The sequence below is a fragment of the Pinus tabuliformis genome, chromosome 5_2 (genome assembly GCF_031772625.1).
Source record: "Pinus tabuliformis cultivar Carrire ecotype Pingquan chromosome 5_2, CPIR1, whole genome shotgun sequence".
Lineage (NCBI taxonomy): Eukaryota > Viridiplantae > Streptophyta > Pinopsida > Pinales > Pinaceae > Pinus > Pinus tabuliformis.
In genome coordinates, this window is record NC_142306.1 from 116,729,053 (window position 1) to 116,755,953 (window position 26,901).

General features: G+C 38.6%; 2 protein-coding genes across 7 annotated transcripts; both read right to left on the reverse strand.

Annotated features, from left to right (window-relative positions):
* Positions 1-19,894: 19,894 nt before the first annotated feature.
* On the reverse strand, positions 19,895-25,815 carry LOC149157772 (transcription termination factor MTERF15, mitochondrial-like). Of its 6 annotated transcripts, none has more exons than XM_089436001.1 (4): positions 22,647-25,815; positions 22,423-22,486; positions 20,067-22,183; positions 19,895-19,925 (listed from the first exon to the last, which is right to left on the reverse strand). In XM_089436001.1, exon 1 carries the CDS (start codon positions 25,519-25,521, stop codon positions 23,740-23,742), a length of 1,782 nt encoding a protein of 593 aa, XP_089292127.1. In that variant the 5' UTR covers positions 25,522-25,815; the 3' UTR covers positions 19,895-19,925; positions 20,067-22,183; positions 22,423-22,486; positions 22,647-23,739. The 6 variants fall into 6 exon arrangements, with proteins under 6 accessions (XP_089292127.1, XP_089292126.1, XP_089292124.1 ...); XM_089436000.1 differs by having other exon boundaries at positions 20,067-22,264; XM_089435998.1 differs by having other exon boundaries at positions 20,067-22,486.
* LOC149157773 (ubiquitin-activating enzyme E1 1-like) lies at positions 20,761-21,788 on the reverse strand. The gene is made up of 4 exons (XM_089433783.1): positions 21,682-21,788; positions 21,387-21,600; positions 21,140-21,191; positions 20,761-20,831 (listed from the first exon to the last, which is right to left on the reverse strand). Exons 1-4 carry the CDS (start codon positions 21,786-21,788, stop codon positions 20,761-20,763), a joined length of 444 nt encoding a protein of 147 aa, XP_089289909.1.
* Positions 25,816-26,901: the final 1,086 nt, after the last annotated feature.

Sequence of the window (26,901 nt, forward strand, 5' to 3'; positions counted from 1 at the left end):
TTGGAGAGAATGGGCCCAGTCCTTGAGCTAAATATCAAGCCTTCTAATTTTTTTCTCCCAAATTGAAAGTAGGTTTCCAACCTCCCAAGATCGCTAGGATTGAGCAACAACTTCATAAAAATCAGGTTCTAATGCCAGATCAGGCTCAAAAGGAAGGGGATGGGTCCAAATTTAAAGAGGGGGAGAGATCAAGGTGAATGGGACAATGATCTGATCCATTCCAAGGGAGTATGGAGGAGGTGATGGAAACAGTTTGACGGAGGAATAGACATGAGATTAAAAAATAGATCAAGTCTAGCGACGATGTGGTTTGGACAGACCCTTTTATTGGACCATGTATATTAAACTTTAAAGGCTTGATGTCTATTAAATTGGCCAAATAGATGAAATCCTCCATTTGCTTCTAAAAGGGGTCTCTAATCGACAATCCTCCTTTCTTCTCCCCAATATGCGAGGTTGTATTAAAGTCTCCCCCAAATATGCATAGTTCCTTCTTTTCAGAATCCCCTAGATGGCAGAGAGATGCCTAACACTCTTGCTTGTCTAAAAAATGAACAAGCATGTAAATATTGATAAGAAGGCATACATGATTATTGGAGAGGTCGATAAATTTTGATGTTAGCCAATGAGTATTGGAAATTGAATCAACCAATTGAACCTGGAGGGGATCCTAGAGAGTGTAGATTCCTCTAGAGGCTCCTCTTGCGTTCATTGCTACTATGTCACTTCCATACCACAAATGCAGGTGATGTGCCATTATTTCCTACTCTTCCAACTTCGTCCCTTGAAGCAGAACTATGGAGGGATTCTCTTTTTGAATTAGAGAGGAAACTTTAGATCTTCTTTTCTCAAATCCCAACCCCTATAGTTCCAGGGGAGCACAATCGTTCCTTAGATTTAGATGGATCCTCTTTGGTTGGGGCAGGGCCAACGCTTCTTTTGGAACTTTTACCTCCCGCTCTTCCCAACTAGATGTGTCTTAGGGTGGGATGGTGACCAAGTTCCTTTTCTTTTTCGGTTTGTTCGTTCTTTTTTCTCTATTTGATTTCCTTCCAAACTGGTGGGATCTATGGGTTTTCCCAAATGCTTTTTCAATTTCAGATTTTTCCTCTATTATGCTTGCGAAGGGGGCTTCAATTGTGCCATCTCTAGGGGAAAGATAGCCCTCCTCCTCTGTTGAGGAATCCTCCTAGCTTGAATTAGGTTTTTCTTTTGATTTGGATGAGGAAATGTTTTCAATCAAGCCTTGAGGTGAGTGTTGGGTGAGGCGAGGATCTAGAGACTACGGGACAGGATTTGGGATCTCACATTCTTCTGGATTTGTTGCAAGCACTTCAAATTTATTTCTAGAGGGAACTGACATGCCTAATTTGTTAGATCCCTTCCTTGTTTAAAGGGGTGACTCTTTGGGGAGGATGGACTAGCCTCATTTGGGGGAGCTTGCCACTGAGGTTGGGAAGAGGAGGGCTCTTACTTCAGAGCACCCTTCCCTTTTTTGGCTTGTTGCCATTGATCACTAGCTTCACCTTACCTTTCTTGTTCCTCAGGTGAAACAAGAAAATTATAAGTGCATAATTTGCAAGAAAATATTAATAGTTTTAATCCATAGTTCTTATTTGTTAGTGATTATATCATCATGGTCAAGCTGCACTCCATTGTCATGGGGTTGTTGTCGATTATTCGCCTGATTAGTATTGTTTCTCTCATGTTTAAAATAAATGGACACATTAATTTATGGGAATATTCAATTGTGAATAAATTTGACAAATAATCAACAATCAAAGTTTATTGATTTTATTTACCATGTGGTTGATTGTAGAAAATTGTGTTTTCCCTATGCTTTGTTGATGTTCAAGCACAACTTGAAAGTCGAGCTTGTAACCAAGTTGGAGGTCTTCTTTGGTGGTGACAATATTGAATTTAGCCCCTGTATTGCATAAGATCATACATTTTTGCTTATTAGATGTAATGAAATACAAGTTGGATTATAATAGGAATGATATGGTTCAACCTTTTGGTTCTTGCAATTTGTTTAGTTTCATGTAACCTCCATAACAAAGTTTATGTTACATATGTTTTTCAAACCTTGCCTTGGTTGCTTTAGAGATGTTTGGAATCCTACAAAAAGTTTGAAATATGTCAGATATCACAATTTTAGGTAGAACTAAAGGAAATTATGCAATTAATTAAATTCAAAATATCCTATACCTTCCTAGACTAGATGGCAACTTTCCCTCTTTTCTTAGTCTTTTCTCCTTTAAATCCAATATATTTTTTCACTCCCACTTTGAAATCATTGGAGGAGGCTCATACTAGGCTTTTTTGGCAAATGAATATTATATTAATTCCTCACATATTTTAAATAAGTTCCAACGAATGAGGTGAATCCACTTTTGTTGAAGAAATCACCCAACATGCCTTCCAAATAGTGCATAAGATGTTTTTTCAAAAAATTACATTTTGAACATTCCATCATATGCATATGGTGGACCCAAAAATATCCATGACCTTCTCATTAAGATACCTATAAAAAAATGTTGTTTCTTGCAATATGATTTGATTAGTAATTTAAAATAATTGAACAAATGTACATTTCAATTGGATAGTATAAAAAAAATGTAGGCATTCATAATTACCTATGATATTTAGTATCTTTATTGGAAGAAAGGTTCTCCTCGACCAAAAATGTAACCAACATTGTTCCCTTACTAGTTGCATGTGTCACTCTAGGAAATCGATCTATATAATCACCTAAACAACCATCTCCACCATCATGTGCAGAGTCTAGTGCCTCCTCTCGGGAGAGCATGTCATGGGCCTCCTGAAAAGATGAGAGTTGTTTGAGTCATAGGGATGTGACCCTTAGGTGGAGGTGAAAATAGCCTTGTGGGTATGTGGATCCTATTAAGACATTGTGGTGTTGGTGCTGCATCGCTATAACCAACACTAGTCTCGAGAGTAGGGGCATGCACATGTGCCAAATAATCTAAGGGAACAAAACAAATGTTAAAATCATATAAAATTATCTAACAAAGTTATTAATGAATGTATATGATAAAAAATCTTTTTAAAAAATTACGCTTACCCCAAAAAATTGTATCTGTTGTGTCAAAATGACACCTTTCTTGTTTCTCCTCGGTGGGTTCACACTTAAGTAATTTAATAGCTTCCCTATTTTCCTTTTTCAGAGCCCTTTTTACCATCTCAATTGACTTGAAGCATTCAAACCATGACTCTTTGTCAACGTCAACATCATCAACATTAGGTGTGGACTACATTTATTAACAAAAAAAAACTTTATTCAATTTTATAAATAATAATAAATTGAACATTAAATGGATATGGATATTGTTCTTTGTTTACATGCCGCAAGACTAATGCCTTCCCACAATCATCCTGACTCAATATAAGAAGCATGACATATTACAAGTATCAATAATTACAAGATAATAAGCAAGATGGTGATGGTGCAGATGTTCAAAATCTAGAAGATGAACTAGTTGTAATTTAAGACCTTGGCAACATCATTGCTTTTGTAAAAGATCAATCTAATGGATAGGAAAATGGAGGAATTTATGGTATTAGTGGCTGTATTTTCTAGGATAAAGATGCCATCATTAAATAGAGCATATTAGATCATCCCTTAGATGAAGAAGTTGATTAAACAATTTACCTTATAATAAGACTAATTCAGTATACTTTCGATGAAAATTCAAGTGAAGAACATGATACAGGTTTATAAATTTACAATAGGGGTTGGTCATCTTATGATACCATGTTTCTAGATGATTGGCAGGTAATAAGGAATATGTTGAAGAGAGCATTGCAAGTCCATAATGATATAAGTCATCAATATTTGTTGTTCTTGAAGACAAAATAGTATGTGGGAAGTCGTTGAGCCTGAGTCTATATTTATCTTTTTTTTGTCTTTCCAAGTACGTTAAAAATGCATTAATTAAGCCCCCATTTGGAACTTTATTGCCACTGATGGTAGTTCTTAAATCCAAGCACTATTTGCAAACCTAGTAATGATGATCTTCAAATCTAATATCTAAACAAATTGTCATAATTTCTTGAATCACGGTTGCAAGCATAATAATGATGAACTTCAAATCTAATATCTAAACAAATTGTCATAATTTCTTGAATCACGGTTGCAAGCATAATGTGGTAACATTTGAAGACTCTTCAAAGGGATTGCCTTCAATCATTAAGTTTAAGTCAAATGGCATTCCTAAGATGGGATCAAATAACATATATTGTAATAGTACCCTTTTCACATTAGCATTTGATGAAACATAATTATAAGTTCAAAAATTATCCAAATTGGATCATTATATTTTGTTGTCATCCATCTTGATGCTTAAGAGTGGAAAAAGTGGAGGAATTAGCTCACACGATCATTTTTACCAGCGGGAGTCTGTTTGGAAAATTGGGGTTTGAAACCTTCTAGGAGCGTTTTGAGGCATCAGACAACATTTTTTTGTAAGGTAAAACTTTTCCACTTTATCCTAACGCCTTTTCTCCCTATTATACACAAAAAAAAAAAAATCCAACGATGCAAGAATCACCTCAATTGGAGTTTGTATGCAAAAATTATGCCACTCATAAGTTGACCTTCCTGTTTTGTCCATGATAATGAGAGGATGCCACACCCAATACTCATGGAAAATGGGCTAGCCATGTGATCATGATGAAGAAGAATTTAGAATAATCCATATTGTAACTCTATTTAAGAGTTGGAGTCAAACCTAACTACTAGTAGGCTATCGCGCTGTGTTATAATCGGCCCACTAGGAGGAAAAAAGGTTCCATTCTTGTTTAGGGCATTTTGTTCCATAGAGGAGTAGAATAGCTCATAGAGATATGGAGAGAGCACACCAAGAGTATTTGTGCACTATAGTAGCCCATAGGCCACATGCCTTACTAATTTGTACTTGCAACCATTTTCTATTATGAGAAAGAGAGTAGAGCGACCTTACCTTCCAGTTAGGCTTTTTCCCAAAAGGGTCCCTCACGATATATCTTGTGTCAATTATGGTTTGTGATTTTTTATTTCACTACTCTCTATTTTATGTAAAATTATAATTTGTAAAATTATAATTTGCATGCATATGTAATAAACAATAATTTACAGATCCAGAAATCTAAAGAGAAATAAACCCTCATAGTGTAGATTTCATATTTTCAAGTATAATTTCCTCAAATATGTTGTTACGAATTGTCCTGTGAAATATCCACAATAGTTTAGGGATCAAAAAAGGCTTCTACAAAAGCCATCAATCTGTGGTTAGATTCAGTTAATAATAATAGTGGGAGAAGTTAAGATTGTGATCAAGAGTAGTTGTCTCTATAGTTTAGTGTAAAACAGAGTTCAGATTTGAATTTATCATCAAGATAGTTTTTGGAAATCAATTTAATCTATAGATTAATTACATCATGGATTACTTGAGCATCCATCTCACTGAGTTTGAATCATGTTGTCACATGAATCAAATTGCAACAAGAAGAATTACAAGCCTATAAATATTCTTTCCAAGTGGAATCAAGCCATAAATTAATTGGTCTCAAGCTATAATAGAACAAAATCTTGTAAACAGAGATGGACCGATGTGAAAGATCTTTTTATATTTTTGAATTATGGGTTAAAGAATACAAAACTTGTAGGACACTAGAAAAAGTGATGTTCAACCAATTTTTTTGTGATCAAGTGTTTAGTGGTGAAGGCATGTAACATTGAGAGAAGAAACAAACTCGATACCAATGTTTATGAGCATGAACATAGATCTATATGGGTACTGGTCAAGGAATCCAGGAGAACTACATCAAGCAACCAATTTGTGGTCTTCAATGAACCTCAATCTAGACCAAACCCTATATCACTTAAACAATATGCACACCACAATGAATAACTTAGTTAGTGTGGTAGGGCTCTGACACTAAATTGAAACCCCTTCGAGCATTCAAGATAGGTAGGGATGTACAATATCATACCATGTTGGTTCACTAGTAAACACTTGGCCAAATATTCAATCTTGATCGATCAAATGGGTTACTCGAGGCACAATTGTTTGAGGAGAGAATTGGGGAGGTCAACACTCCAGATAAAACCCCCTATCAAAATCATTCCAAAGGGATGTACAATATCATACCATGTTGGTTCACTAGTAAACACTTGGTCAAATATTCAATCTTGATCGATCAAATGGGTTACTCGAGGCACAATTGTTTGAGGAGAGAATTGGGGAGGTCAACACTCCAAATAAAACCCCCTATCAAAATCATTCCAAAGGGATAATAATGGTGAGTTGAGTTATTGAATGATAAAATAGTCAATCCCCCCATCAGTAATTCAATAGGTAACTCTATGGTTGTAAGGGGTGACTAAGAAGGTACGAAACCCTTGCATATTGTTGGACAATGTAATGAGGTACGAAACCCATACAGATCTTTGGAGTTTAATCACTGTTAAAGAGCATGAGAAGCTCACGAAATGATGTGAAGGAGGATATCCAAAGCATTCCAACTATTATGGTTTGCAAGAATGTAGAGAAGAAAGATAAAATAATTAAATATGTGTTTAACACCATATTTAATAGACAAACCACTTTACCTACAAAAACAAGGGAATCCTTCAAAGGCATGGTCTCATTAAAGAAAAAAATTGATTAGGAGTTAAAATGACATACACAAAGACATGATTTCTCCATTTGATGTTGGTGCAAATCCCCTGAGTGGTCGGCTTCTAATATTGCGCATGTGGTTGGTCAGGTTAATGACATATGTCAGTGCGAATATGATAATTGTCATCTCAAAGCTGGGATATTGTATAATGTCACAATTTTCAGTGCTATGAGGGTGGGGGTGAATGGGAAATATTGGATAAAACATATTATTATAAGTTTTACCCAATATTTCCTGCCACCACCCAATATTTTCTTCCACCCGCAACCTCACCCTAGGTGGTGAGGGGTAATATTGGGTGAAACTTGTAATTCCCCACCATTTCCCACAAGTTTTACCTGATATTCCCCCCCATTGTAATATATGAGGGTGGGGGGGAATATTGGGTTAAACTTAGAAAAATATGTTTTACCCAATATTTCCCCTAACCCTCATATATAATGGTGGGGAAAGACATTAAGTAATCTTACACAACATTTTCTCCCGTCCCCACCCAATATTTCCCCCATCTTGAGAGAATAGGTGTTGGGAATCGGGGGAAATATTGGATAAAAATTATAATAATATGTTTTACCCAGTATGCCCCTCCCTCCGCACCCATGTTGATGAGGGAAAATATTGGGTAAAACTTATAATAAGTTTTACCCAATATTTACCCCTGGTGGGTGTAAAGGGGAATATTGAATCATTTTTTTTGTAAGTCTAAAAATTCTTTTAATCAATAAAAAATGAATTACATTACATCACATCACATCAATCTTCCCCTAAGCACACTACACAACATTACATTTTCTTCCTTCCTAGATTTAGGTTCCAAGATTGTACATTGGGTTTTCCTTCTTTCCTTTCCTCTTCCAAATGTCTATCCATCCCGAGGGATTATCGAGAACAAATGGAAATGAAACAACCATTTCCTTTCCTTGAGATGTTTCTGTTGTTGAGTGCTTCAACATATTTGTTGGCTCCTTGTCAGTGTTTGAATGGTTTGATTCATGATTGTGTTTTTTCCCATTCTTTGAAGATACAGAAATCATGGTTGAATCTTGTGCCATATAGATCGGAGGATGAGCCTCCTCTGAGGGTTGAGATGGCATATCATGAATCAAAGTTGATTTTGTAGGAACAATGTTGGCATCAAGTGACTTATGATTCGGTGAGTTATTCTACTCGTGAACCGCAATGGACTTGGATCCTTTGGGTCCTTTTGGATCTTTCCATCCACGATATTTCTTCTTGGCATCTAAACGCAAAGAGGAACCTTGTGAATATGGGCATGAATTCTTTAGGTGGCCAGGTTGTTGACAAGTCTTACAATGAAAAATTGTATTTTCATAATCAAGTAGTTAGGTGTATGCCCTATCTCTCCATTTGAGAATAATTTTTTCCAACAACCCTTTACTAGGTTACACTTCGACACATGCGAACAAATGTAATAATTTTGTTCGCAATCCTTTTAGAGTTGACTTTGATGAAGCAGCCTAAAAGAATTTCCACATATTCTAAGATAGTTGGATGTGTCATATGGATGGGAAAATTGGGGAGCCTTATCCATATTGGAGTTTCCAGAGTCGAGATAGAGAGAGGATTAAACTTTGGTAACCAAGGTTGAAAGATAAGACCAAACTAGCCCCAAAACTAGGGTTGTTAACACTAGAAAATCATACCAATGTTTGTACAATCTAGAAGACACTTAAAGTCGTCCAACAAAATGCACAAGTGAATATTTTCTAGCTGAAGACATTATGAAGTTTTAAAAAATTAATTTTTCCTAAGGTCCAAAGTATATGGAGTTAAAAAATTGAAGTTGGTGCGGCTATTTCTTCGACAGTTGCACATCATGCGTATTTTCTTCGAAAGTCGCGCGGTCGAGAAAATGGTCGACTCAGCAAATTCGGGACCACTTCCCACACTTGGAGGCGATTCCCTGACAAGATCTCAGTCAAGGACAACCGAATTTGAGTCGCCTTAAAGATATGCAATCCTCAATGGAATCATCTTGTCCTACTCATAAGTCGTTATCATGCATGAACCAAGAGAGGGAAGATGGATTCAAATTTTTATATATAAACAAGCCATGGGAGAACCAAAACATGAGACAATGTTATGTTGGCCAAATTGCTATCAGAGCAACACCACATTTCATTGTTGAAGCCAAGAAAGTAAGAGCACTAGCATGTTGGCCATATTGCTTCTCAACAATCCATCATCGTAGTGAGAGGAGAAGAGTCCACCATTGAGAGAGTCTTCATACTTCTTTGAGAAAGAGAAAAGACTTGCAAAGAGATTGAGGTAAGGAACCTCCTTGCTGATGATTTTTGAGCACCACAGCTCAAAGAATTCTCTTCAAGTGTTTATTATTTGTCTATTATATTCATCTTCTACCACCATCAGTCAATAAAGGGAGATTTTTTTTATTATTTTGTTGACTTGTTTGCTTCATTAAGGATTATATAACCTTCCACATGGCCAATTCCAATGTTTTGAGGAATTCAATGCAATCATCATCTCCATCAAATGAGTTGTTCAAAGTGGAATTTGGCCCTAGTTCCAATTTTAACAGGCACCATACATCCTCATACCTGGGTAGGGCTTGGAACTTGGCCCTGGGAGGTTAATGCAGCTAAAATAACAAGAAAAAGCATATGACGGCCACAAGTAAAAACAAAAGAAGATCAAAATGCAAAAAATGGTCGGGACATACACATTACTACATGGGCAAAATCCTAACATGAGCTCTAGTTCGCTCATTATGGCCATCGCCCGATTCCTGAGCACATGTTGCTCGTCATACTATGAGAAAGAACCCTTGCATGTCCCAACATCTGATGGGCAATGAGTTGAATCACCATTACGGGGGTAATAATTGTTATACATCATACAAAGCAAGCTCTAACCCTTGAGCTACGAGCAATAATACAAAGAAAAATCAAGAAAAAATAAAAGGCGCACAAGAGGAGTGTAAAAACAAAGGCTGAATTGGTAACTCATGCATCCACGATTGCTCCCTCTCCACATCTATACACTCAGGATGAGAAGCCCATCATAGTTGGTCTCTTTGACCATGGCGCTTGGCCATAAAGTCTTCTCCCCTTCGTTCCATCATTATTCACATGACACTTATTGATTGAAAGGTGGAACAAGAACATGCCATTCTCCTTAAGGGCTAGAAACACCTAATAGGGTGGTCTATTAACCACTCCTACCTAGGGAGGTAACACTATAACAAGTTCAAAGCTTTAATTTTGGAAGGGAAGCCTTGTTTGAAGTGTCAAATTGCCCATTACTTGCAAGCTTAGTTCACTTAGATGCAAAAATGATTAAATGTACCTGATGATGTAGATATCAGTGTTGGATATTGTGTGTAATTGCCAGGTGGTTCCATCGTGGCTTAAACAACTTAACTAAGGTTTAAGTCCTTAAAAGGAACATATTGGCACCCACAAGTGAGACGTTGAGAGCCATGGATGACCGAGTAGCAATAGAGCATCACATATAGCCATGGGCACCTCCAACACCCACAACATTCCATCACTTTGCCCCACATTGATGTCTTTATGGGATGATGCACCTGGACCAGGCATGTCCCCAGTCAGCTTAGCACTTCATGAGAGATGGCAGTTGAATCCAAGGCCCAAAGGAGGATGGTCTCATACCTTGACACATGGGAGGGCTAGCACCACCTTGAGATCCCTCGACGTTGGAGTAGAGACAGGCATTTTGACCATCCAGAGATCCATGAGACCACCTTTGTGTCCCAAAATGAAAATCGGGGTGTTAAAATTGGCAATTAGGGCTAAATTCCACCTTGGGACAACTCATATGATGGAGATGATTATTGCATTGGATTCCCCTTTTCAAGAGGTTCAATTTTGATATAACGATCATCTCATTCAGACAAGCAGAAATGGAATTTTGAATTTATTGTCTCATGCACAAATTGTCAAGGTTGGCCTCAGTCAAATGTAGGCTCAAGAAGCCCAATGGATGTGTCTCCTCACCCTTAACGAAGTGTATAAATAGGAGTGACTTCTCACCTCATTTCGACATCACTCACACACATCATTCTTCTCTCTCTTCTCTTGATTGGTTCGTACAGCTTGGGCAGTCTCTCTCTCTCTCTACCACGTGTAGCATAGAAGGACGAAAATTTCAAAGACAAGTGCAGGCCGAAATTTCAAAGATCAAACCAGCGTTGACTAGGGCTCATTTGACCATCTTTAACTATGTTTTTTTGGGTAGAATTATTATCCCTTGAGGCCGCACTCTCTGGCACAAAAACTGAGGCATTTGGGACAGTTTGACCTGCGTTGACCACATCACTGTTTGACCGCAACATTGACTGAAGTTTGACCAAGTTTCACTGAGGCTGGGTGGATTGTTTTGGGTTGACTTTGACCCTTCTTGAAGGCTGAATTAGACTATTGCTGACCGCGCTGCTTGGAGGAAGCTTTGTTATTGATTTGACCAGTGTTGACTTTCTAGTTAAGGTTGAGTTAACAGTGGTTTACTACTGATTTTGTTAGGGTTGTTTTCACTGTGTATTGGGCAAGTAAATTTGATCTCTGTATTCTCTCTCTGCTAAACTATTGAATAATAATAAGAAGATTTGATCAAAGGGTTTTCCCCATATTGGGGTTTTTCCCTGGCATCCGCCAAATCTTGTGTCATCTTGTGTTGGCTTGTCTTTTGCACATGTTTTTATGTTCTATCTGCATTTACTGTCAATGTGATTAAGTTAATGTGATTGCTACTGGAAATAATTGGAAATTGTCATTGGGATGCTAATGGAACATTGAAGTAAATTGTGCTAAAGCATAGACAATACCATTGTTATATAAAATTAACATGGTATCAAAGCTCAGGTGAAGAAAAATCCCAAGCAAAACTGAGGAAAAGCAATCACCAAGGGAAGTTGTTGGACAAGAACTTAGAACTAGTCCCAATGATGACTACATCTTACTTCAAATCCAAGGACAAACTTAAGGAAAAATCTAACTATCATGCATGGAAGATGTCTCTAGATTTGACTTTGGAAGAAAATGATGCTATGGACTGTGTCAAAGGAAGAGTAGTACAACTTCCTTCAAATGCATTCGCGGCTGCACAAACAAAGTACAAGAAATGTGAGGTTAAAGCTAAGAGAATTATTGTTGATTTTATTCACAAAACTTTGGTTGCCTATATTTTGTAATTTGGAAATGTCTAGGGGGCTGTATGATAAGTTGGTTGGGATGTTCAAAGTAAATAATGAAAATCAAGTTCTCTTTCTCAAGAACAAGTTGAAAGAATCAAGATGGATAGAGGAGAATCCATTCAATCCTACTTCATGAGGATTACCAAAATCAAGAATGGTCTCTTATCTATTGGAGAAGTCATTGGTAATAGGGAGCTCACTCTTATTGCACTTGGAGGCCTTACAAGAGAATGAAATGTGTTTAACACTACCATCCTCAATAGTGACAAGATTCCAGGATTTGATGAATTATTGGCTAGATGCACTCAAGAAGAAATAAAGATGATGGAAAGAGACAAGCCATCAAATGGAAACAATCCTACCACCTTCTCCGCTCATGCTAAGAGGAAGAACAATGTTGGTCTAAGAAGACAAGGTCAAGGGTTCAAGCCAAGATTCAAAGAAGGAAGAAAAGGGAGATGCTTCAATTGCAATAGGTGTGGCCACTTTGCTAGAGAGTGTCCTCACAAGAAGGATACTCCAAGAGATGATGACAACCATAACAACAACTACAAGGGCAATGGCAATCAAAGGAACAGCGGGTTCAACAACAAAGGAAAGAGAAATGCTCCCGCTGCTCGAAATGGAAATGGTCATCCTCCCAAGAAGTCAAGAAATTTTAGGTATGAAGAAGTTAATGTTGTAGAAAAGCAAAAAGAATTGTATCTTATTTCTGCCCTCACCACTGCCTCTCCTCCGGATACATTAGATCATTGGTTGATTGATAGTGTTGCCTCAAGGCACTTCACTGGTTACAAAGAGGCTCTCTCAAACTTGATTGAAAATAAGACAAATATGGAGATTATACTTGGGGATAATGCACGTATCCCGTGAAAGGAATTGGCACTGTTACTCTTCACTTAAATCAAGGTCAAACCCTTCATTTACAAGAAGTGTTGTATGTATCTGATCTGAAAAAGAACCTGGTCTCTATTTTTGCGATGGAAGATGAAGGTTTCAAGGTAACATTCGTTGATGGGAAAGTTCGTGTTTGGAAAAGGAACTCGAGAGATGCATTCAATCTTGGATTTAGGGTTAAAGGTCTTTAGCAGGTTGGAGGAAGTCTGTTGGGAGCAATGACTTGTGATACTTCTCTTCAATCTGAATTATGGCATCGAATATTTGCTCACCTTCATTACAAAGCCTTACCTGACGTAAGGAGGATGGTCACAGGTATGTCCATATTCAACTTAGATCATGAAGGTGTTTTCCAGGGTTGTGCAGCTGGAAATCATACAAGGGAACCATTCCCCTCGAGTCAAAGTCAAACTACTGATATTCTTTAATTGGTCCATTCTAATCTTATCAGTTATGTTGCCCGTGACATCTTTGGGTGGATATTTGTACGATGCAATTTTTGTGGATGGCTTCTCTCACGAAACATGGATCTATTTCTTAAAGAAGAAGGACAAAGTGTTCAAATGGTTCCGCTCTTTCAAAGCCTTGGTCGAGAATCAAAATAGGAAAGAAGATCAAAATATTGATGACCAATAATGGGACCGAATGTGAGTCAAATGAATTCAATGACTATTGTAGAGAAGTTGGCATTAAAAGGGAGACCACTACTACATATACTCCTGAGCAAAATGGAGTTGCCAAAAGGAAGAAACAAACTATCATAGAAGCTACCCGTGCCATGCTTCATGACCAAGGTCTACCGAAGTTCTTATGGGGAGAAGTAGCCAACACCCTTATGTATGATCAAAATAGATGCCTGCATCAAGCATTGGACTTCAAAACACCCAAAGAAGTTTTCACCAATAAGAAACCTGATGTTTCTCATTTTAGAATTTTTTGTTGTCATGTGTCGAAAGAAAAAAAGAAACAAGCTAGATGCCTCTGGGAAGAAATGAGTGTTTGTGGGCTACAGTGAAACTTCGAAGGCATATAGAATCTATGTGCCTGGTCAAAGAGAAGTGGAAATAAGTCATGACATCACTTTCGATGAAAATTTTGCCCTTAGGAAAGTCCAAGATCTTCCTATCCCTCGGAAGGACAATGATGGTGATGCAAGAAAGCAGGATGAACCTCCAACTGATGACCCGCTGCCCGATGTGGAAGGTTCGATGGATCCTGTTGATCCACTTCCTAGTGAGCCCTCTACTTCAAGAAAAAAACCATTGTGGCTCAAAGATACTCTTGAAGATGTTGAGAAACATATTGCACCAAGGGGGACATTTCGTGAAAGCAATACGTTGAATAGGTACCAAGGGTACTTCGCTGCCATGAGTACCATTGTACAATCTGAGCCATGTAGATTCGAAGAAGCTGTGAAACACCAAGTTTGGAAGAATGTTATGAGTGAGGAATATGAGTCGATCATGAAGAATGATGTATGGGATGTGGTTCCTAGACCCTAGGACAAGTCTATGGTCACTTCAAAATGGCTCTACATGATCAAACATGGAGCTGATGGGAGTGTTGAAAAGTTCAAGGCCAGATTCATTACTCAAGGCTTCTCTCAAAAGGAAAGAGTAAACTACGATGAGATATTTGCACCAGTTGTTGGATATACCACCATCCATTCGATCATAGCCCTTTTTGCCTCGCAAGGATAGAGCCTACACCAAATGGATGCCAAAATTGCCTTCTTGCGTGGCTTGCTTAAAGAGGAAGTCTATGTAGAACAACCCGAGGGGTTTGAAGTTCAAGATCGTAAGACACATGTATACAGGTTGAAGAAATCCCTCTATGGATTGAAGCAAGCCCCTAGGGCTTGGTATGAGAGGATTGATAGCTATCTTATGAAGTTGGGATTTACTAGGAGTGATGTTGACCCGAACCTATACTTCAAGGTTGAAAAGCACAGGGCTCTCATTCTGGTCTTTTATGTGAATGATCTCTTTCTAACAGGTGATGACCTTTCATTCATCAATGCAAGAGGGAGTTGGCTTTCGAATTCGAGATGAAGGACCTAGGACTGATGCACTACTTCCTAGGACTAGAGGTTTGGAAAAAGCCAAGTGAGATTTTCCTTTCTCAATTAAAATACATTGTGAAGTTGCTTGATAGACGTGGGATGGTGGATTACAAGTCTGTGTCTACTCCGATGGAACTCGACTTCAAGACGTTATGTGGAAGTCATGTTGGGCCCGGATTGGTGAACCCTTCCAAGTATCATCAACTTGTGGGGGCCCTGATGTTCTTGGTAAAATCTCGTCCTGACATATGCTTCACTGTAAACATGTTGAGTCAATTTATGGTTGAGCCCCATCACATTCATTGGATTACTGCTAAGAATCTCTTGAGATATCTATGGGACACAATCCACTATGGACTGAGATACACTATCAGAAAATTGAGGCTACATGGATATTCAGATGCTCACTGGGCTGGCAGTGTGGTGGATCATAAGAGCACGTCTAGGTGTTGCTTCTCTTAGGGGTCTCCTTTAATATCTTGGATGAGCAAGAAGCAAAATCAGTTGTTTTAAGCACCACTGAGGCCAAATACATTTCTGCGAGTATGGCCTATTATGAAGTTGTTTGGTTGAGGAAGCTCTTCAGTGAGCTATTTGAGCGAGTGCTAGATACCATTGCGATCTTCTACGAAAACCAGAGTGGGATTCGCCTTTCAAAGAATATCGTGTTCCACGATCGCTCCAAGCACATTGATATCATGTACCACTTTATTCAGCATATGGTACAACAGGTAGCTATAAGGCTCCAACACATTAGGACAGATGAATAGGTCGCAGACATTCTCACAAAGCCTTTGGGGAAGGTCAAATTCTTAACCTTCCGAAAGAGACTTGGAGTCGTGGAAAGACCCTCCTATGAGGATCCCGTATGAGTTGGACACTAAGCTCTGGGAGCTCCTGGGGGCTTGGGGTACTTCTTGGAGCTATGAGTGACCATAGGGTGAGTGGTTCACCTTCCCCTAGTGGTGCGCTAGATATAGGGTGAGTGGTTCACCTTCCCCTACGATTGCGAACACATGTATGTAGAGTGAGTGGTTCACCTTATCCTATGATTGACATATGCATAGGATGAGTGGTTCACCTTCTCCTATGGTATATGAGTAGGATGAGTGTTCACCTTCTCTTGACGATGTTGCAACACACATCCTACCCATGGAGTCTAGGACTCATGGGAAGTACCTCTCATCTATCTAATGAGTTGGGAAAAGTGGTTAGGGACCATTGTACTATCTATGGATGCATCATGTACTGTCGTACTCCCTATGACTAGGATGCATGGTGTTCAACAACTTGATCTAGGATCAAGGACTGACTTTTGTCAGTGGAGAGTGATATGATCTTGTGACTCACTCTCGATCACTTCTTCATTATTACTTCATGGTTTAGCAGAGCAGTAATGATAGGGATGGTACATGATGACAGGATGGTATGATGATGATTGATGGATTGGTAGATGGAATTCTGCCTAGTTGAGAGGGAGTGTTAAAATTGGCAACTAGGGCCAAATTCCACCTTGGGACAACTCATATGATGGAGATGATTATTGCATTGGATTCCTCTTTTCGAGAGGTCCAATTTTGATATAAAGATAATCTCATTCGAACAAGCAGAACTGAAATTTTGAATTTATTCTCTCTTGTGCGCAAATTGTCAAGGTCGGCCTTAGTCAAATGTAGGCTCAAGAAGCCCAATGGATGTGTCCCCTCACCCTCAACGAAGTGTATAAATAGGAGTGGCCTTTCACCTCATTTGGACATCACTCACACACATCATTCTTCTCTCTCTCTTCTCTTGATTGGTTCGTACAGCTTGGGTAGCCTCCCTTTCTCTCCCATGTGTGGCATAGAAGGATGAAAATTTCAAAGGCAAGTGCAGGTCGAAATTTCAGAGAATAGACCAGCATTGACCAGGGCTCATTTGACCATCTTTGACTATGTTTTTTGAGGCATAATTCTGATCTTTTGAGGCTGCATTCTCTAGCACAGAAACCAAGGCATTTGGGGCAGTTTGACCTGTGTTGACCACATGACTAATTAACCATAGCATTCACTGAAGTTTGACTGAGGCTGGGTGGACTGTTTTGGGTTGACTTTGACCCTTCTTGAAGGCCAAATTGGAATGTTGTTGATCGAGCTGCTTGGAGGAAGTTTTGTTGTTGATTTGACCAGCGTTGACTTTTTGGTTAGGCTACAGTTGACTATTGATTTTGTCAGGGTTGTTTTGACTATGTATTGGGCAAGTAAATTTGATCTATGTACTCTCTTTGCTGAACTATTGAATAAAAAGAAGAAGATTTGATCAAAGGATTTTCCCTATATTGGGGGTTTTCCCTTGCATCCGCCAAATCCTGTATCCTCTTTTCTTGGCTTGTCTTCTGCACATGTTTTTATGTCCTATCTACATTTATTGTTAATGTGATTGCTACTGGAAATAACTGGAAATTGTCATTGGGTTGCTAATGGAACATTGAAGTAAATTGTGCTAAAGCATAGAACATACCATTGTTATCTAAAATTAACATTTGGTCCACAGAGGGAGACTAACAGAGACCTAGGGGCCAATCCCTTAGAGTTGATTTTAGAGGGCCTCTACTCACATCATGGCACCTTGGGCCCTCAATGTTTTTCCCTAAGCAAGCCTATGCATGGATGACATAAGCTTTATCTCTCCTACGACTCACACAATTGGGCTACTTTGAGTTTATTTAATTGCCTACTAGGTCGGCTTGTGACCTAGCTTGTTACTTGCTCATTATTTTATCGTTTTATGGGTTAGTAGGCTAAAATTAGAGTTCGACTTCCTCATCAAAGTAGAGGAAACATTCATTGTAACATGCATCATCACATCACTTGGAATTTCAGCCTACTTGAGTAATTTGGCTTCTTTTCTTGTGGAGAATTTGGAATCTACGAATGCATTTTGACATTTGGAGCCAAATCGTTTGTCTTTGGAGCTATTCTTTGGATCAATGGATGGAATCTTTTGCATGTTATATTGTAAGTGTACCTATTGTTGAATATTTTTTTCCTACATGTCTAATGTATGGAATAATGTTGAATTTAGGTTTTGCTTTTGTGCCCTAATTTATTGAAAATATATTGAAGGCTACCTAAATGATCTATTGCATGTATTACTCATACATTACATGTGAATGAACTTTAATTAGCTCTCCCATGAAAATTACATTATCTTTTCCATAGGTAAATGCTTGAATTTTTGTCGCCAGGGCATCAAGAATTCAGCCTCCTTAACAACTTCTTGGCTAATCTAACATATCATAGACTCCATACTCCCAATGAACAAGGGACTAGTCCATTTTGTTGGTGATCAAACTTGACTTTTATCCATAAATTTTATTTCTCTAATTTGGCCCCTTCTAGGCCACACTTGCTAGCCAGGGCTTGGTGTGAATCCCTAGGAAAGGTGCATTTGCGAGATTGGAGAGCCTAAACATCAAGAGGGTATTTGCCACAAAATCTCTTCTTTTAGTAAGCATCCAATTCAATCTTATCCATAAATTTCTTTGCCCTAAGGTAAACCGTACTCTAGTCTTGCTTCAACTTAAGGGCTTGTTTGAGGATTTCATGAGCCTTTGTCTTGTTAAAAATCATTCTTAGAAACCCTTTCCTTTTGCCTTGACCTTTGGCCACCCCAACACTCAACCAACCAATCAAACCGTACGTCTTGTGCTTCATATTATAGGTCTCTACAAAGAAAACAAATTGCCTCCTTTTGGAGCCCTAAGCCTAAATTACGTCTTTCTTGTAGAAGGTCTCATTGAGTCACCTGGTACCCTAACCCTTGAATACCCATTAGGTGACCTTCTCACATACTAGGATTCCTCCCATTGGTGAAAATCCATAAAGAGTAGGGAGTTTTGGTTGTGGTGACAGTGGGTCATCACCTCATTGTTGTCACTTGGTCTAGTGTTAGCCTTGTAGGGTGTTCCTCTCCGAAGCCTGCTAGATTTTGCGGCAACAGTTCCTACCTAGTAAAGTGGTCACTAGAAGTTGTTTCAAACTCCTTTTCGCAAATTCACATCTAATTTGTGCAAAAAACTCTTGCTCAAGCTCTATTTCCCGTATTTACTAGGTGGTCACTAGAAGTTTTCTTGAACTACTTATCACACGTTCACATCTAACCTATGCAATAAACTCTTACTCGAGCTACATTTCTCAACACCACAGTCCCCTGCAGACCAGCTTAGGTCCCCATGCTTCCTTAACTTTGGTGGAACAGGTTCTGCCATAAAAATTAGGAGTGCGAAGTTTGTAAAAGTGCTGCGGTGCTTTTCAACCTTGTGACCTAGTATAACCTTGTAAAGTTCCAAACTCACTAGACCAGTGGTCATTGTCGTGGTCGTATCAAGTGCAGGAGGAATTATTTTGCCAACTATGAATTTAGCCTTGTGCTTATCTACTTTTGGTATATTCAAATTCCTTGCTCACATATTAGAAAGTCACGCAATAAGGTCCATCTGATAATTGTATCATCATTCTGGATTGCAATAAAGCTCCAAATTTTACACTGAATTTCCTTCACATGGTTAGTATTGGAATATAAACACTCCCGCTGACAAATGAAAACATTTTATGAGGACCTCTTAGTACACCATAAAAGAGACAAATAAGCAAAATTGAGACTAAATTAGATGATAACTTCCAACTCAATTCGATTCAAATAAAAGCCTGAAGACGCATTTTTAACACCACTTTCAAGTGCGCTGATCAGTTTATCAAACAGTGCATATCGTCTTCATACAATGTAGACAGTTCACATTTGTAGATTTCTCATCTGTCACAAACTTCCCCCTATCATTTAGCTTGAAAACTGGAATACGCACCTTTTCAATCAACTCTGATAATCGCTTTGAATGTGAATTTCAAGCCTAGACAGGAAAGGGAAGGCCATATGTATCAGCTCATAAAATTAAGGTTGCAAAAATTAGGGGCACGTCACAGGGATCATCCGAAGTCAAGTCCAAGGGCTTTGGAAAACGCTTGGGAGCAGACCAGAATAGTGCACCTCCACTTGTGATAGCATGCTCCTTCTGACGATTTGAAAAGTAATCCTCAAACCTGAATCAGTCTGTCATTTACAACTATATTTTTGTCAAATTCAATCTTGTAAAGAAATAACTGAATTCATTTAAGGTTGCAGCAATGCAAGATACAAAAGATAGGTACAACCAGTTATAATTATGACAAGGAAAGGGAAGGGCTGAATTACTGTGTTCTAGAGCAAGAAAGCCAATCTTCAAATGCTACGCATCTCTGTGAAACCAAACAATCGACAAGAAAGACCAACAGTTGTCAGGCCTGCATATCTCCTGCTGACTAGATTGCTGCTATGCATTATTATGTTTTGAAAATAAAAACATTTTCTTCAGCTTGCATTCTATCAAAGACGCCCTCAAATTTGGACCTTGCCCATATGAAACAGCAGTGAATTTTATGCGGAAATGAGCGACCTGCGCACATGGCCCATGGGTACCTGCTCTTCTTGGGGATCAAGCAATGCTCCATAGTTCTTAGGCAAGTAAGGAACAACCATTTGGGTGTTGCACTTGGTTCCCAGTGTTCCAGACTCTAGAAATGGCTTCTAGAAGTAAACACACCTGGAATTCACCAACAACTTAACACTGACATTGCCCGGATTATTTAAAACAACATCATCCTCACCGCCGCAACAAGAGTAGTCCAAGACATGTTGGGTATCTAGGCTCACGCGATTTTGCAATGCTTTAACCTGATGGGTTGATTGCAGTGGTGGTTGATGCTGCCAGTCTTCACTTTGCCTGCCCAATATTCCAACCCGAAAAGAGGAATTGTCTCCTAAGGTTACTCTTTTCAACAACGCCATCATCCATTATAGTCGGCTTTCCCTGGCTTCCACATGAAGCTCCCATGAGGGCTAACTTCTTTCAAAGCTCACATCCCAAAGCACCAGCCCCCAGAGGTAATAATTTTGGATCTAGCAACTTTTCTTCCATCTCTTTTCCAAATACAGAAAGTTGGTCATCGTAACAACCAATTCAAAGACATGTCAAGCAGGTCTAGCTCAAGAGGTTGCAATGAAAATTGTTATCTTCCCACCCAGGTTCAAGTTCCACATTGTGACATGATGCTTTCATGAGCCATTTGTTGACTATCATGATTATCATGAAATTAATCTGGTTTACCCTGGTCACCATTCTCAGAATGAAGGTAAGTGCCTGGTGCATTTCTTTAGGATATATATTTCAAGTGAGGGTAAAAAAAAGGAAAAGAGAAAAGAAGACAATTCAAAGCTGCAGTGTGTACTCTGGCCCAAGGGGTTGTACAGAAACAGATTCAATGAATCAACATAGAAAAACTGCACAGAAGTACAGGAATAGAATGAGAATACAAATAATTAATGTTCCTAGGCAGAGAGACCAATATACAATAATTGCATGCTCTGCTGCCTATATAAAAACTAAATGATATAATGTTCAATTTCATCAACCCGAGAGAGATGAATCAAAGAATTAAAAGGGTGGGATAGATTAGGGTGAGACAGAAATAAAACCTGGAAAAGTAGATGAAAGTTTCCAGGACATTCTTTCACAACCTCCTGCCCAACGATTCCACCAAATATAGCTGCCATGGGATACAACACTCTGCTGAAACCACTTGCAAAATATTCAAATACATTATAGTCAACAGTATTAACATCCATCTTAATCAGCGAGCTGTCATTTAAAACCTTTGCCACATCAATGAAATACTGGAATCTTCCTAAGCTGCAAAGGGAACACCCAAATTTATGAACAAATTTAACTGGGGTTCAGACAGCCAAGTGTACAGGGGAAGGGCAGTCAAACATGGAGAAATCATTGAGAAGAAGTTCGCCAGGACCTTCGAGTGCTTCCTTCAGTGCGTGAAACTTTAAGAGCTTGGATTTCTTTGCCTGAGCAACTATGACACCCATCTCATAGCATCCAAAAGTTAGTGATATCTTCCTGGACATGGAAAGAATATGGTCTTCTAGTCTCCGCCTTTCTTGGCTTCCTGTCACTGAATTCATCCATAACTTTAACTTCAGAGAAAACAACAAAATCACCATCCTTGAAATGGAGCCTTTCATCATCAACCACACATGACACAAGAGCAGGATTGCAGTTAGAAACAGAAGAAATGATGCCCATCTGTGCTTCCACGGCATTCACATCAAACACATTAAGCTCTGCCCCAAAGTCATAAAACATACTGCCAAACAGTCCCCGAACATTGGATTTGATTAGAGCAATTGGCGGTTTATGATTATGATAGAAATCATTTGTATTCAACTGCTTTCTCGACACCTATGTCTCTGAACACTGTGCCCTGCAATTGCATGGAATATAGAATCCATTACCACTTGGAAGTTCCATCATTTCCTAGGAAATTAGGCATCAACGAAATTGCCTGGCAACAAAAGAGGTGTTGCTGTGATATCTTAGATTTAGCAGAAACTGAAACTGCAACACCAGCGTTTAATTTCTGCAACTTATTACAGCACGCAACTGCCTCGTTTTTGTCAATATCAGGTTCAGTAAAATAGAAAATTGGCATACAAGTCCTACCTTTCAACATTTGATTGGTCATGCAAAGTCACTGATTTCGCTCCTGCTAGTATCACATCGTTGGCTTCCAAATATATAACAGAAAACAGGAGGCAAAGTTAATATTTGTCTCGTCATTGAATCAAGCCAAAACAAAACATGCTTGATCAACCACAATTTCATTGTTATGAAATTTAGCAGGATTAACGCAGGAAGGAAGATGGAGATGATAAGTAAATACACACCCATTTCAACCCCGAGGCCTTGAAAGCCAGAGATGAGAACATTTGCACTGGCTTGGCATCTGATAGCATCCCTTCCATAAACTGCCAGCTGTCTGCTGTGCAAACCTTCGTATGTGTATTTGCATTCGTACATGATCAGAAGGAATAGAGTTTGTGCTGCCTCCACTAGCAGACATCATGTTAATAATGCTTGAGTTCTTCACTCAAGATAAGATGATCCATTATTACCACCTCAAAGCACTATCTTCTCTTATCTTGATCTAACGAGGACAAGGACAAGGACAAAGGATGCACTTTATGAGGTGAGGTCCCCTCTACCATAATATATAGCTGTTCAATATATCATGGCATACAACCCCTTCCTCTATAGTCGTGACATCATGAACTGCTCAATTAATTATACATTATGATGCCTAGTCATAGTCATTCCTACTCATTGCATGTCTGCCTTGCCTTTCAAACGATTTATTTTCCTAAGGCCAGCCTTAAACTACCTCACAATTTTCTCATGTTTGCAAACTAATATGTTCTTCATGCCCATCTCAACCTTCTTGGAAATATCTTCACACTATATGGGAAAATCCAATCAATGTGGCATGTAGCAAGTCAGCTCTCTTGCTTCATTATTTCAAGCCTCGTCCAATCTCTTGTCTGAATTGTCATACAAAGTCTCTGAATATTTGATCAATTTTTTTTAAATGTTTTTGGGTGAGAACCATGTTATATTAGCTAGCAGCTTGTCATCATGAAACTGAATAGCAACCATCCATGGACATTGAAAGAAAGCCCTCACTGTAGGAAGTCACTTTTCGATCTCAAACTGTGTTTCATGGCTTCCAAGGAATGCCATATGCTTTTGACTACAAAGGTCCCTTTCATAATGATCGGCACAGGGTAATACAAAGTGTCTGCTAGCTTATAACCTGATCAACCTTAGTTGATAAGGCTCAAGAACTAAGGTACTGCCCTTGAATTATAATGTTGTCAGTGCAGATCCCAGTTAGTGTTATAACCACAACAATCAAGCAAAAAAACCAACAAGAAAGAATATTATACAGTCATCCAATATGATGAAAGACAATATTTTTAAGGGCTATCTTCCCTTTTGTTTTTCTTCTTCCTTGACATAATTTCCAAAAATCTTTTCACAGTCTGGATAGGGCCGTACATATTTATTATAAAATTGTCTGCGTGTAAGTTTCATCATAGTTTTCAATGTAACTTCCACACCAAGAGCACCTTTGGATCTCAGATTGGCAATCACCCTGTAGCGAGGAAGTACCTGTTTATGAAAATTTACACCCAAATAATCAGGCACTTCTATTAGGTTCCTAACAGGGAACCCCATGTCACTAACCAGAAAATTAACCTTCTCTTCTATAGACTGCAAATCATACATAATAATGCGTGGTTCCTTTTCTAACAACTTGAAGGCTTCCCTATGTGACAGTCCTTGTTTAGTGAGATATTCAAGGCGTGCTTTCACCCGTCTACTTCCTGTTATAATGCCCTCTCTCAAAATCTTGTCTTGCAAGGGTTTTCTACATTTCAGGTTATTCAGCAATGAAACACACCTTGACAGCTCCCCACCCACCTTCATCGAAAATACATAAGGATTGTGCACAATTGTTTTTACAAGATGATGACCAGTGAAGCCCAAGCTCTCCAACTCAGTAACCAATGGTTTCAACTTGTCTTCGATGCTGTGAGCCAATAGTGCAGGAAATGTGGAGTAGACTCGATCTATGTCATCTCCAGTCAGACCAATGCTCTTGAGATACTCGATTTTCGAAGCCAGAGATTCTGTTCTATAAGTGACAAAATTAAGGTACTTCCTCAAAACAAGATATATGGTCCCATTCTTAACTCCTGCATCCCTTAAAACCTTAACCTTTGTTTCTAAATCAGAGTGTTTATTCAAGAAGAATAACAAGGGACACTTCTCCAAGCATCTGCCTATGTAAGATGATCCAATTCTATGAGCCAACAGAAATTTCACATTTTCTTCATAGTTTAGTGGACCAACAGGTTCCAGTCCGAACTTTGCACAATAATTTAAGAGCGTCCCAATAATATCCGCTCTATTTGGGTATTTCTGAAGTCTAGAAAAAAGAGGGTGCCATTGATTCAAGTAGTCAACGTTCAAAACAGAGGGGCAGGAATGCAAAAAGAGTGGCAAGGTCTCTCTGCTTAGACCATAAACCTCGAGGGTTTTTAGGGTCTTTTCCAGTTCAGACTCGGAGCATTTTAGTAAAGGTTTATGTTTCTGAATCAAATCATAAATATCGGACCTCGGAAATCCATACCTTTCAAACAGCCTGGTAACTGCAACCAGTCCTCTGTCTGCACAAAGCTCAATCCCAGATGGCAGCGTACCATCTTCCTTCTTGCCAATGCTCTCCAGAAAGAGCTCAACTTCACTGATGGTATCAGCTTCTTTCAAAAGGGTTTCTACTGCTGCCCTATAAACACCCACTTCAGTTTTCATCACACCCAATTCATTTTTCAGTTCTTTGACCTCGCCCGTCGCCTCAACCAGGGCTTTCATCTTCATAACAAACCTTGGGGCATGTTCTACAGCTCTGGAAACATCTGATTCACTTAAATGCCATTTACTGCAAAGGTATCCCTTAATTGCCAAGATTGCTTCTCTCCTAAAAGAATCATCAGGGCTCTCACAGCTCAGTTTTGTTTGAAAACGCCTTTGGCTTCGGGGTTTCATACTTTCTGCAGAATGGCCATCTCCCGGGCTTGCAGTGCCCATTAGTTTTGTTTTGTAGAGGGATCGTGGGAAAACTGAAATTGTGGGCTTGGGGATCCAAAGGAAACCAGATTGAATTTTGTGAAGAATTCTGTTGCTCAATAATAATGCCATGGAAAGTGATGTCAATCCTTTCGCTGGAAAGAACCAGCGAAGCGGGGAGCTAGACCACTTGGGACCGAGTTTGTCTCGAACCCTTCTCTCCTAGAGTCAGGCCAAAAGGCACCGGAATGAGGAAGTTGGAATGTTCCTGACAGAGGCAAACAGATGCAAGCTAACATCCCCAAGGATTCAGTCTAGGTTCGCTTCACCGTAGCCTTCAACGATATGTCATAAATCATAAACTAGCATACAAGGAGACACCCATAAACTAGCATACCCCCGAAGCAGGAAAGGAGGCACGTAAGAGAAAATAAAAGGTGGATATATTGTAAGAGGAGGTAAGTGTAGTTTTTAAGGGTAATAGGGCATCTTTCCTGATGAAAAGTATAAAGTTTGTTAAAGATAATAGCCAAAATACTAAAAAGTATGAAGTTCGTTAAATATAATAGCAAAAGTACTTACGTAATATTATGATATAACTATAAAAATATGGTTAAATAAATTCTATCGTGTTTTCAAAACAGTGATTTATAAGTAATAAGGGTTATTAAATTTTAATACTTACCAATTTTCTTGTCTCTCGAATATATCAACATGTTTTCAAAACAGTGACTTATAAGTAATAGGTGTTATTAAGTCCTAACACTTGCTAATTTTCTTGTTTCTGGAATATATGAATAGATCATATTATTTATCATTTTATTTAATAGTGAAAGGGTTATATTTGGGTGGGCCAAATTTTACCCTAATACAAAAATTACATTGATGGTCACATGAAGATGAAGATAGATCAGTGCATGAAAATCAATCTTATTCAAACAAATGGTATTTTTGAGAAGAAATATATGGATAACCACATGCAAATAGAGTTTGAAGTGGTCATACTAGAAATTATTATCACCTACTTTCTTTTTTTTGGATTACCTTACAAATTTATAATACTACGTTGGGATGAGAAATGCATTGAATTTGAATTAGTGAAATGAAAATGGTTGATTCTAGCATGTTGCAAGTAATATATTGCCATGCCAAAAATGTCAATTATTAAAGAGAATAAATTTTGTGTGGATTCCATATGCTCATGTAACATATTATCACACCACCGATGCCAATTCTATGATGCTTATGTAAAATATTGTCACACCACCAATGTCGGCCCTAAAAGAGCATAATATTTGTGTAGATACCATAATAGACCTCAAAGAACCATAGTCTCATAGATTTCAAAAGGGATTTCCAACATGTTCTGCAATAGAACCACGAATTCTTAATGCAAACACAAATCTTAATTGAAGATCTTAAAAACATTATAGAGAAATATCACAAGTCTTATTTTGTTTTCAATTGGGTATATTTGGCTAAATTACTTTTTATTTTGAATGATTTTAAATT